The following is a 12561-nucleotide window of genomic DNA, read 5'->3' on the forward strand; positions in this document are numbered from 1 at the left end:
TGAATATGTAATTGGGTGTGAATGGGGAATTGAAAATAAATTTGAATAATTGATAAGTTTAGTGGACATGTTTTAGGATTTCAGAAGGGGAGACCTGGAAAATTTAACACTGATTTTTTTAATGTTAATTATTTGACTTATTTTGTTTTTTTATTTTATTTTATTTTATTTTATTTATTTTAAGACAGGGTCTCACTCTGTCACCCAGGCTGGAGTGCAGTGGCTTTATCATGGCTCACTGCAGCATCAACCTCCCGGGCTCAAGCAATCTTCCCACCTCAGCCCCACAAGCAGCTGGGCCTGCAGGTACATGCCACCATGGATGACTAATTTTTATATTTTTTGTAGAGACAGGGTTTCACCTTGTTTCCCAGGCTGGTCTCGAACTCCCGAGCTCAAGTGATCTGTCTGCCTCAGTCTCCCAAAATGCTAGGAATACAGGCATGAGCCACCACACCCAGCCAACAATGATACTTTTTAAATAACATTTAGAAATGTAAATGCATGGGAATAAGTATAATACAGGATTTGCTTGGCTTCTACACAGAAGACTATAACACTGTTGAGAGAAATTAAAGAGGCAGGGGTAGGAGTATGGAAAAAAAATTAAAGAAGACCTATGGAATGGTGGAGCAGGGGGAAGATACGCCATGTTCATGGATTGGACAAGTCTGTATTAAAAAGAAGCCAATTCTCCACAAACTATTCCATAAATGTAGTATAATCTCAGTCAAAGTTCCAAAAGGATTTTTGTGAAAATTGAGAAACTGAGTCTAATATTTATATGGAAATGCAAAGGCCAAGAACAACTGCAATAATCTTGAAGGACAAAGTTGTAAAACTACTAGATATTATTAAAGCTAAAATAATTATTACAATATGGCATTCGTACGGGAAATTTAGACCAATTAACTAGAGACTACAGAAACAGACCTACATATTTAAACACTTGATTTTTGGCAAAGGTGGCACTGCATAGCATGGAGAAAGAGTTCTTCTTATAATTCATCAATAGGATATATAGAATTAGTAAAAATGATCCTTATCTTACCACATACACAAATATTAATTCCAGGTGAACTGCAGGTCTAAATGTGGAAAGTAAAAAAAATTATTTTGGAAGCTAATATAGGTAATACATTTATAATTTAGGATGGACAGCAATTTCTTACACAATACTTTAAAAGAACCACTAAGGAGAAGACTGATCAATTGTAGATTAAAATTAGAGACTATTTTCATCCAAAAAACCATTACCAGATTGAAAAGGCAAACCACAGAATGGGAGAATACTTGTAATGCATATTACTGACAAAGGGCTTATATCCAGAACATATAAAGAACTCAAAATGTTCTTCAATAGTGTAATATATAGAGTTAAATTCCATTATTCATTTAATGAAATACTATAATATAAATGAGCTATTGCTGAAAAACAGCAGTGTGGGTATACCTCACACCATAATACTGTGCAAAAGAACCATATTGCACAATAAAAATGCATATTCTGCTCCATTTATATCAAGAACAGGTAAAACTATGGCGGGTGGGTATATGGAAACAGGTAATGAGGGGAGCATTTTTGGTGCTAGTAATGTTCAGTTTCTTGACATGAGTGGCTGTGAAATCTGGGTTTGAGTACATAATCTATTTTCAATTCGTGCACTTTTCTATACACAGATTCTACTTCTGTTTTTTTTAAGCCAAATGATGTTGACATTGTTTAAATCTGATTTCAAAAAGAATACTTTTTTCTTTTCCAATAATTATTAAGAATATCTTCACGGAATCAAAAATTTGATTACTAGAAAGGACCAATGTGACAATTTACTTTAAACTGTCACATTTTATAGATGAGGAAATATCCTAGGCAAAAATTAGGTAACATTTATTATGTTCCAATTACTATTTAAGCACTTTAAATATTGAAACAAAGTTAATTCTCCCAATAAATCTGTGAGGTAAATAATATTCTTACGCCCATTTTATAGATGAGGAAACTGGGTCACAGAGGATAATGGACTGTATAAATTGCATAGCTAGTGTAAGTGGCATACTCAAAATTAAGGCATTATGAGTCTATGTTCTTAACTATTGAGCTACTTTGTTTCTTTATTTTTTTCTGAGACAGGGGTCTCACTCTGTCACCCAGGCTGGAGTGCAGTGGCACAATCCTGGTGCAACCTCTGCCTCCCAGGCTCAAGCCATCCTCCCACCTCAGCCCCCTCAGTAGCTGAGACCACAGGCGCGCACCACTACACCTGGCTAATTTTTTGTATTTTTGGTAGAGATGAAGTCTTACCATGTTGCCCAGGCTGGTCTCAAACTCCTGAGCTCAGGCTCAGGTGCTCCGCCTCCCTAGGCCTCCCAAGTACTGGGATTATAGGTGTGAGCCACCATGCCCAGCCTTACTTTGTTTTTTTAAAACTCTAAATAACAACAGATTTTTCAGTAATATACATGAAAAAAAATTGTGCATTGATCTATACAGTTTGTGGATGGCACACAGTATCAGAGGAAGTTACGGATGAAATCAAGGCTGGAAGCAAGCTTCAGAATCATCCTGGCTAACTGAACTGGCAAATCAAAACCAGTTCAGTTCAGTTTAGCAGAGACAGCTATAAAGTCATACATGTATTTGCATTCAGTTTACTGTTTAAGGTTTGGAGGGGGGAGGGTTGCCTTTTGTTTATTTTTTTAGGTGGGGACTCACTGCATTGCCCAGGCTGATCTTGAATTCCTGGGCTGAGAGCTCCTCCTGCCTCAGCCTCCCAAGTAGCTGGGGTTACAGTTGTGAGCCATGGTGCCTGGCATACTTTTTAAAGTTTTTATTGTGAAATATATCTGACATAGAAAAGAATGTATGTGACATATAAGAACAAGTTAAGACTAATAATAAGAGAACCCCATACCCACTGCTCGCTTTTAGAAATAGAAAATCACAAATAGCGGCCAGGTGCCGTGGCTCATGCCTGTAATCCCAGCACTTTGGGATGCCAAAGCAAGCGGATCACTTAAGCCCATGAGTTTGAGACCAGCCCGGCCAACATGGTGAAACCCCATCTCTACTAAAAATTTAAAAATTAGCTGGGCGTGGTGGTGGGCGCCTGTAATCCCAGCTACTTGGCAGGCTGAGGCAGGAGAATCGCTTCAATCCCAAGGCGGAGGTTGCAGTGAGCCAAGAACATGCCACTGCACTCCAGCCTGGGCAACAGAGCAAGACTCAGTCTCCAAAAAAAATGAAATAAAATAAGAAAGAAAAGAAAAATTGCCGGGCGCGGTGGGTCACGCCTGTAATCCCAGCACTTTGAGGGCCGAAGCGGGCGGATCACGAGGTCAGGAGATCGAGACCATCCTGGCTAACACAGTGAAACCCATCTCTACTCAAAATACAAAAAATTAGCTGGGCGTGGTAGCGGGCGCCTGTAGTCCCAGCTACTCGGAAGGTTGAGGAAGGAGAATGGCGTGAACCTGGGAGGCGGAGCTTGTAGTGAGCTGAGCTCGTGCCACTGCACTCCAGCCCGGGGAACAGAGCGAGACTCCGTCTCAAAAAAAAACAATACCTACAGAGCCCCATATGCTTCTTCCCAATTACATCCCCTTCCTCCGTTACAGACGTGAACACCATGAAGAATTTCATGTTAAGCCCGGCGCGGTGGCTCACACCTGTAATCCCAGCACTTTGGGAGGCCGAGGCGGGTGGATCACAAGGTCAGGAGTTCGAGACCAGCCTGGCCAACATAGTGAAACCCCGTCTCTACTAAAAATACAAAAATTAGCCGAGTGTGCTGGCACACACCTGTAGTCCCAGCTACTCCGGAGGCTGAGGAGGGAGAATCACCTGAACCTGGGAAGTGGAGGTTGCAGTGAGCCGAGATTGAGCCATTGCACTCCTGCCTGGGAAACAGAGTGAGACTCCATCTAAAAAAAAAAAAAAAAAAAAAGAATTTAATATTAATTATTCCATGATTTTCTTTATAATTTTGCCACATATGAATGTATTGCAAACAATATGTCATTTTTTTTGACATATGAAACTTCTATAAATGGGATTATTTTATCTGTGTTCTTCTGGGATTTGCCTTTTCCAATCAACTTTGTTTTTTAGATTGATTAGGTTGACTGTACTTCATATTCATTGCTGCAAATCACATTCAATTATATGAATGTTCAAACAATGTTTTCATTCTCCTATCATTGGACATTTGGGTTGCTTCTAGTTTCCTCCTTTTATGAATAATTCTTCCAAGAACAACTTTGTACATCTACTGATGCACATGTTGCTGAGCCATACGGTATGTGTATTTGCAAGTTTACTAGGTAATCCAAATTGTTTTCCAGAGTAATATATGACAGTTCCCTTTACGACATCTTCACCAAAAGTCTGATAAACTTTTTAAAGTTTTTCAGTCATACAGTATAAAATGGTTTCTAATTATGTGGTACATATACACCGTGGAATACTATGCAGCCATAAAAAGGAACGAGATCATGTCCTTTGCAAGGACATGGATGAAGCTGGAAGCCATTATCCTCAGCAAACTAACACAGGAACAGAAAATCAAACACCGCGTGTTCTCACTTATAAATGGGAACTGAACAATGAGAACACGTGGACAGAGGGAGGGGAACAACACACACTAGAGTCATGGAGTGGGGAGGGGAGAGCATCAGGATAAATAGCTAACGCATGCGGGGCTTAATACCTAGGTGATGGGTTGATAGGTGCAGCAAACCACCATGGCACACGTCTGTCTGTGTAACAAACCTGCACATCCTGTACATGTATCCTAAAACTTAAAATTTTTTTTAAAAAGCAATCAATTAAGTTTTAATAATAAAAAGGCATAGAAAAACTTTAGCCCTATTTGTCTGGAAACTGAATATAATAAAAATACAAATGTATTCCTTAAAAAGTTTCTAATTATGATAATTTGTATTGCCCTGATTACTAATTAGTTGAACATTTTATATGTTTATGCATCATTTGCATTCTCTCTTCTGTGAAATGTCTGTTCTTGTCATTGCCTATTTTTCTATTTTTTGAAATTTCTTATTGATGGAAGTTTTTTTTATATTGTATATACAGATCCAATATAGATTATATGTGTTATAATTAGTTTCTGCCAATTTGTGATTGGTATTTTTACTCTTTTTAATGACTAAAAGTTGTTCTCAATGTGGTCTGTTACTTTATGGTTGCTGGTATGTATTTAGTCTTTTTTAAATCAGTTTTACACTTCTAAGAAGGAAGATACCTGTTTTGATAACTCTTCTTTGTAAAACACACACACACACACACACACAAAGCAAAAAAGGTAGAAGTTTACCATAGCTGTTACAAGGTCACTATAATTTTGGACAACAATTTTAGGCAGTAACAAGCAGATCTTTAGAAGTACTGCTATACTCTATGTCATTTTATAATATATATTTTAAGGAATTATAAACAAACTGGGATTACCCAGAGGTATGAGAGGAGAGGTTCAATCTAAAAGTCAATTAAAGAAACACAAGCCTAAGAGACATGATAGCTGTGTACAAATATTTGAAGGCTTATGACAAAGAAGAAGGAGTAAACAGAACTGAAATGAAAGGATAAAAATTGCAGAGAGGTTTTCAGCTCAGCATAAGGAGGGATTTGAGCTATCCAGCAAAGGAAGAGGATGCCCCCATGAGGTAGTGGCTCCTCATCACTATTCCATTCAAGCAGCAGTTGAATGTCCACCTGTGAGTAATTTAGATCCATAGGTTACAGGTTGAACTAGTTAACTTCTAAGATTTTTTCCAAAACTATAATTCTGAGAATGTCTCTGGTATTTTTTCTTGTGTTTACAATTAAGAATACTACAGATTTTTTAAATATAATGTTTATTGAAGATTAGTAGCTTTATTTTGAGTTTGGTAGTGAAACTATCCTGTCTAGAATTTTCATATGAAACTAGGAATTTGGCCAGAGATACCAGTGCAAGCTACATTATTTTTGCAAAAATAGCAAGGTTCTCAGCTGTTGTATTAATTGTTAGATAATATTTAAGCACATGTATGTGAATAAAAAAATACATAAACAGTTTTAAGCATATACTGTGTCTTTAACTGCGATCAATAATCTACAATCCACAAAACTACAAAGAACAATAAAGCACAAAGATAAATAATTCAATCAAGAAGTACAAAAGTGACTTCAGAAAATTAATGAGCAGACTGAGGGATGAGATAAAACCTTGACACAGCAGTTACATAAACAAGGAAATTTTTATGCAAGGTATTTAAAGCTTTTTAGATAAAGATGAGGACTTCTCAAGATTTAGAGGAAGAAAATTCCAAGAATAGAAAACGACATAGAAACTGTATTGCTGTTGAAATTATCTCGGTGGAAACTATAACATTTTGCATATATAGCATTTAGCATATGATACAGGTGGAAATAAGCATAATACAGTGCTTGTTAAACTGTGGGACATGACTCATTCGTCAATTGTGAAATCAACGACTGGTAACCAGTATTTTTTTAATGAAGTCTAATTTTAGAATTAGAATATTCTAGAATGGAAACTACCAGAAGGTATCATATGTTGTGAGGATAAATATATTTTATAAAACTACATATGTATCCAAGGTCACAATGCAAAATATATTTATTTCTGTGAGACACAGTCAAATCAGAATGAAAATTACTAGCATATGTGTAAGAGCTAGAAGTTTAGATTTTAGAGCCCAACTAATTGGAGCTGAATCCCAGCTTTGCCCCTTACTGGCTCTGTGACCTTGGGCAAGTTACTTATCCTCCCTCCTGCCTTAATTTCTTTTTTGTTGTTGTTGTTTCTTTTCTTAACTTTTATTTTAGGTTCAGAAGTACATGTACGCGTTTGTTATAAGGGTAAATTGCATGTCACTAGGTTTTGGTGTACAGATTATTTTGTCTCCCAGGGAGTAAGCATAGTACCCGGTAGGTAGTTTTTCAGTCCTCACTGTCCTCCCACCCTGCACCCTGAAGTAGGCCCCAGTGTCTGTTGTTCCCTTCTTTATGACCATATGTACTCAAAGTTTAGCTCCAACTTATAAGTGAGAACATGTAGTATTTGGTTTCCTTATGTTCTTGTGTTAGTCTGCTTAGAATAATGGCCTCCAGCTCCATTCACGTTGCTGCAAAGGACATGATCCTTTTTATGGCTGCATAGTATCCCACGTTGTATATGTACCACATTTTTATCCAGTCTACCGTTGATGGACATTTAGGTTGATTCCATGTCTTTGCTGTTGTGAGTAGTACTGCAATAAGCATACACATGCATGTGTCTTTATGGTAGAATGGTTTATATTTCTTCAGGTATATACCCAATAATGGGATTTCTGGGTTGATGGGTACTTCTGTTATAAGTTGTTTAAGAAATCGCCAGACTGCTTTCTACAATGGCTAAACTAATTTAGATTCCCACCAGCAGCGTGTAAGTATTCCCTTTTTTTACAACCTCACCAGCATGTTAATTTTTGGCTTTTTAGTAATAGCCATTTGGACTGGTGTGAAATGGTATCTCATTGTGGTTTTGATTTGCATTTCTCTAATGATTAGTGATGTTGAGCATTTTTTCATCTTAATTTCTTTATATGTAAAAATAATGATGATAATAGTGCCTATGGCCCTTAGAACAATGCCTGCCAAATTATAAATGCTAATTAAATATTAGCTAGTATTATGTTTTTATTTCTTACTCTCAAATGTCAGGTATTCAATTACTGGTTACCTTTCTTGAAAGGTAAAGGCTTTTTTGTAAGGTTCTTATCATAAAGCACATGCACACATTTCCATGTATTTCCCAAGACATTTAAGTGCTTATACACATATGCATATCTATGCCCCAGACCAATTGAATTTTCACCCTTGGTCCCAAGAAACTTAAATATGCATCATCATTACTTTACATCTTTGTACATAATGTTCTTTCTGACTCAAAGTGCCCTTTTATTTGGTAACCTACTACTACCTTTTTTGTTTTTTAAACAGGCTCAGAAGGTTAACTACTCTTTTAAGACCAAGCTCATACAAACTTCATGAAACCTTTCTTGATTCTTGCAAAGTCACTGTATCCTCTGTGCTTTCACTTAATTCCACTTATAGCTATACATACAAGTTAAGCATTTTACTGTAATAATTCATTTATATTCATTCTTCTAGACAAATGGATTCCAAGATTTTTTATTGTACCATTAATAAAAATTTTGAACACATACATGTCATATACACGTATTACTGTACTAATATATACATTAAGAACCTTAATCAGAAATTTTTTAAAGATAAACTAAAGTAAAATTTTAAATTTTGTATGATATCACTAGCTAATCTCTCACAGCACAATATACATTTAGGGTAAAAGTTATTGTTATAATTTTTTGATAATTTTTGAATTTGTGATACCAAGCTTGTTACAGGTATAATTATGTCATTGTCATTATGTGGCAAAGAGTTTGTGATTGAGAAAAAAATGTGTTGGCCTTGCTGTTTTTTACCTATCCTTGCATTATTAATATTATTTTGATCTGTGATTTTGCAAGAATATGTTTTTAAGTAGTCATTAAAAAGCAAAGAAAAGGCCGGGTGCAGTGGCTCACGCCTGTAATCCCAGCACTTTGGGAGGACGAGGCGGGCAGATCACAAGGTCAAGAGATCGAGACCACCCTGGCCAACATGGTGAAACTCCATCTCTACTAAAAATACAAAAATTAGCTTGGCGTGGTGGCATGCACCTGTAGTCCCACCTACTCAGGAGGCTGAGGCAGGAAAATCACTTGAACCTGGGAGGCAGAGGTTGCAGTGAGCTGAGATCGCGCCACTGCACTCCAGCCTGGGCGACAGAGCAAGACTCTGTCTCAAAAAATAAATAAATAAGAAAAATAATATAATAAACATTCATGTAACTACAAGTCACCTTAAAATAATAAATATCGAAGATATAGTAGAAGCTCTACAAAAGTTATTTTAGCCACTTTGTTATTTTGTGAGGGCTTGTTAGAATACTATAAAATATGCATAAATTCACTTACCTGGGCACACACAAATTTTAATACATTGCAGGAAGCTAACGAGAGCTAATAAATGATGACACCACTGTCAACCTCTCACGCTTGGAATTTTAACTCTTCTTTTAAGATAACTGAGTTTACTTCATGCATTACATGAGCATCTACCTCGCAAAATAACCAGGGTGCTAGTGTCAATCATATATGAGTAAAGTTTAACTTCTAATTTTTAGATAATAAATATGAATTGGAATTCTAATATGTTCTTCCAGCATACCAGTGGATTATCTTACACAATCTTCTGGTGTTCTGCGTCATGCTCTGGAGGTTACTGCTCTAAACTATAAATCCCTCTGAAGCAAGGATTTTGTTGAAATCATCATTTTAACTGTGCCCTGCATAGAACATATAAGAGGAGCTCAATAAAGTATGCTAACTGAATGAATTAAACTTACAGAGTTTTCTTGATGTTTGAAAGTAACTTGAAAGTTTGCAGTGGGTATATATTGGCTACTCAACTAGCATAATTTTTGACATTGTGCTGGCATTTGTTTAAGGGTCTACTGTTATGAGAAGAAAACGAATTGTTGAAACTAAGCAGAGAAATATTTTAGAGCAGAAAAGACAAAACCCTGGATCTTTAGGACAGAAGTACAGTGAGCAAATTAATGTAAGTATAGTATTAATCAAAATCTCTATTCAATATTAAAAAATTGCTTGGAAAACAGAGGTTCTTAAAGGACTATCCTCTTGCTGTAAACTGTATACCACAACATAAATATAATTATAGCCAAAGCCATTTGTGAAGCAGTCTTGGAATCTTTATGCTTGGAGATTATTCCACTATACCTACTTGCTGTGTTCTAGTTAGCTTGTATAATCAGTTACTAATGAAAGTTTTAAACCAACTTTAAATCATTATTTTAGTTGTTATTATTGATAACCAATGCTGGAAAAAATGAGGTCATTCACAACAAAATTCAACAAAGCTATTTAAATATACACTTAAAAAAGAAAGAAAAGTAAATTAGAGACCTGGATAGAAGAAACAAGTATGCTAGGCCAGGCGCAGTGGCTCAGACCTGTAATCTCAGCACTTTGGGAGGCCAAGGCGGGTGGATCACCTGAGGTCAGGAGTTCAAGACCAGCCTGACCAACATGATGAAACCCCATCTCTACTAAAAATACAAAAAAATTAGCCAGGGGTGGTGGCAGGTGCCTGTAATCCCAGCTACTCGGGAGGCTGAGGCAGGAGAATTGCTTGAACCTGGGAGGCACAGGTTACAGTGAGCTGAGATCGCACCATTGCACTCCAGCCTGGGCAACAAGAGCAAGACTCCATCTCAAAAAGAAAAAAAAAAGCATGCTAATCATAAAGACAACTGTAGTTTCATGTGACTGAATATCCTATTTGTGTCTGAGCTTCCTAGAAGACATGGCAAAAAGGAAAATTAGATGAGTTATATAGTTCTCAAGGGATGTTGATAATGATGTTGTTGTTTGGGATACAGTTTTAAAAAACATTTCCCATTGAGGACCTTTCATAGGGAACTTTGAAATACATAATGAATATGCTCCCAATAACAGTTCCACAACAAATGAATAAAGACTTTAATATGGCTGTTCAAGATAGAGATCTTCAATAAAAGTAAAAAGCATAATAACAATTTTAAAATAATGACCAGGCGTGGTGGCTCATGCCTGTAGTCCCAGCAGTTTGGGAGGCCAAAGCAGGAGGATTACCTGAGCTCAGGAGTTCAAGACCAGCATGGGCAACATAGCAAGACCTCGTCTCCACAAAAATGAAAATAAAAAAATTAGCCAGGCACTGGAGTCCCAGCTACTTGGGAGGCTGAGGTTCTGGGAGGATGCATGAGCTCAGGAGTTTGAGGCTGCAGTAAGCTATGACTACGCCACTGTACTCAAGCCCAGGTGACAGAGCGAGACCCTGTCTCTCAAAAAAAATTAAATAAATAAAATTAAAATTAAAATAAATGGAGGTAATTCTGTAAGAGCTAAGTAAGTGAAGTCAAATATGGCATTTTCTAGAGGTCTAACTTGATCCAGGGATTGACTTTAGAATATTAAAAGTCTAGATACATAAGTAAATAGCATTTCACTTGGAGTTTCCACTTTAAATATCACTCTGACTTTTTTAAATAAAACTGGAATATTTTTAATAAAATGCCTTATGGAGAATTTATATTCCAAGTTACCGGTTGAAGGTGCTATGATTTGTGTATTTTAGGAAGTACTGATTTTTATATGGATAAGATTACTAATGTGGAGAATAATCAACAATGATCTAATCTTATCAGCAAAACAAGTCATTTAGTTGTATATTTATGTAAATAAAGTTAATCCCATTACCCATATATTTTTATTGCTTAATAGCGTAATGGTTAATTACAGATATAACTTCCTGATTACAAATACAATAATGCCTAACAAGTCCTTCCATTTCAACTGCCATGTTCCCATCCAACATCTCAAAATGCACAATGCAAAAACATCTTTACCCTTATTTTTTCCTTATTTTCATTAAGATATTATAAATTTAAAAGTAATATGTAGTTAATAACCAAGAAAACAAACAAAATTTTAAATGCCTGTTATTAGTGCCTTCTGTAAATTCATTTTTATTTTACTAGGTCTTACTCTATTCTTCTGTCTCTTGCTCTTTTGCATTCTTAATGTATTTAGAGCCCATTTTTGTCCTTTTCAGAAGCCTCCCTTCCACTTTCACGTACAGATCTTCACCCACCTACTTACACACCTTCCAAAGTCTTGTTAGCCTAAGACCAGGTCAGTGTGCCTGAATCAAATTTTTTCATCCTTATTATTTTGACTTGTTTTTGTTTTTGTTTTTTATTCCAGAGCCTAAGCAAGGGTTCAGTTACTACAGCAGTGGCCCTTGTCACCTTGTATTAGGAAATGCATGTTATCATACTGGATTTTCTCCAGCCCATGACATCTATATGGAGAAAATCTCAAAGAGATAAGTGAAGGGTAGAAAAAGTACAATTGCCACTTTGCACGAGGGTTTCAGTCCAAGGTGTCTCAAGTCTATAATGGAGATCAAACAAGACTATGAGATCTACTGAAGGAGAGCTGTTGCAAAAATCTGCAGTTTCTCCTCAGATCAGATTGAACAAAAGTTACGTATAGTCATAGCCAGGCAGTTTTATCTGACAGAAAACAATTATTTCTTAAAGTGAAACAGAATGGTAATAAAGAAGGAGGTAGACTATATTAAGGGAAGGGAAGTTGGTATCTCTCAGAAAGTGTTAGACGCGTACACTTTTTGCCAGTGTTCTGAGACTTCCATTTTCAAGGTTCTATGCAGCACTGGGACAGCTATTTGTGTTTTAAGTTTTGTCATGTAAGACAATTACCTATCCTTGGCATTAGCTGTAGTCAGATGCTTTTGGCTAATAGTTGTGATTCACCCTTACAATGATAACCAACTAGGTTAGAAACTTTAAGGTAATTTCTTACCTTTTCTTTAATTAGCACTTTTTTTTATTTTTGAGACAGAGT

General features: G+C 36.4%; 1 protein-coding gene across 5 annotated transcripts in view; it reads left to right on the plus strand.

The window, feature by feature from the left end:
- The window catches only part of CEP126 (centrosomal protein 126), an 87050-nt gene that overhangs the window by 53708 nt on the left and 20781 nt on the right, over nucleotides 1-12561 (plus strand). For 2 of the 5 annotated variants that reach the window (XM_032167227.2, XM_032167228.2), the window contains exon 7: nucleotides 9579-9691. The exons of 1 other annotated variant lie outside the window; for it this stretch is intronic. In XM_032167227.2, the coding sequence (XP_032023118.1) occupies nucleotides 9579-9691 (113 nt within the window). Of the gene's footprint in view, nucleotides 1-184; nucleotides 307-9578; nucleotides 9692-12561 lie in introns of all 5 variants that reach the window. 2 more of the 5 variants (XR_009215581.1, XR_009215580.1) reach the window with 2 other exon arrangements.

Source organism: Hylobates moloch, unplaced genomic scaffold (assembly GCF_009828535.3).
Source record: "Hylobates moloch isolate HMO894 unplaced genomic scaffold, HMol_V3 SCAFFOLD_11, whole genome shotgun sequence".
NCBI classification, from domain to species: domain Eukaryota; kingdom Metazoa; phylum Chordata; class Mammalia; order Primates; family Hylobatidae; genus Hylobates; species Hylobates moloch.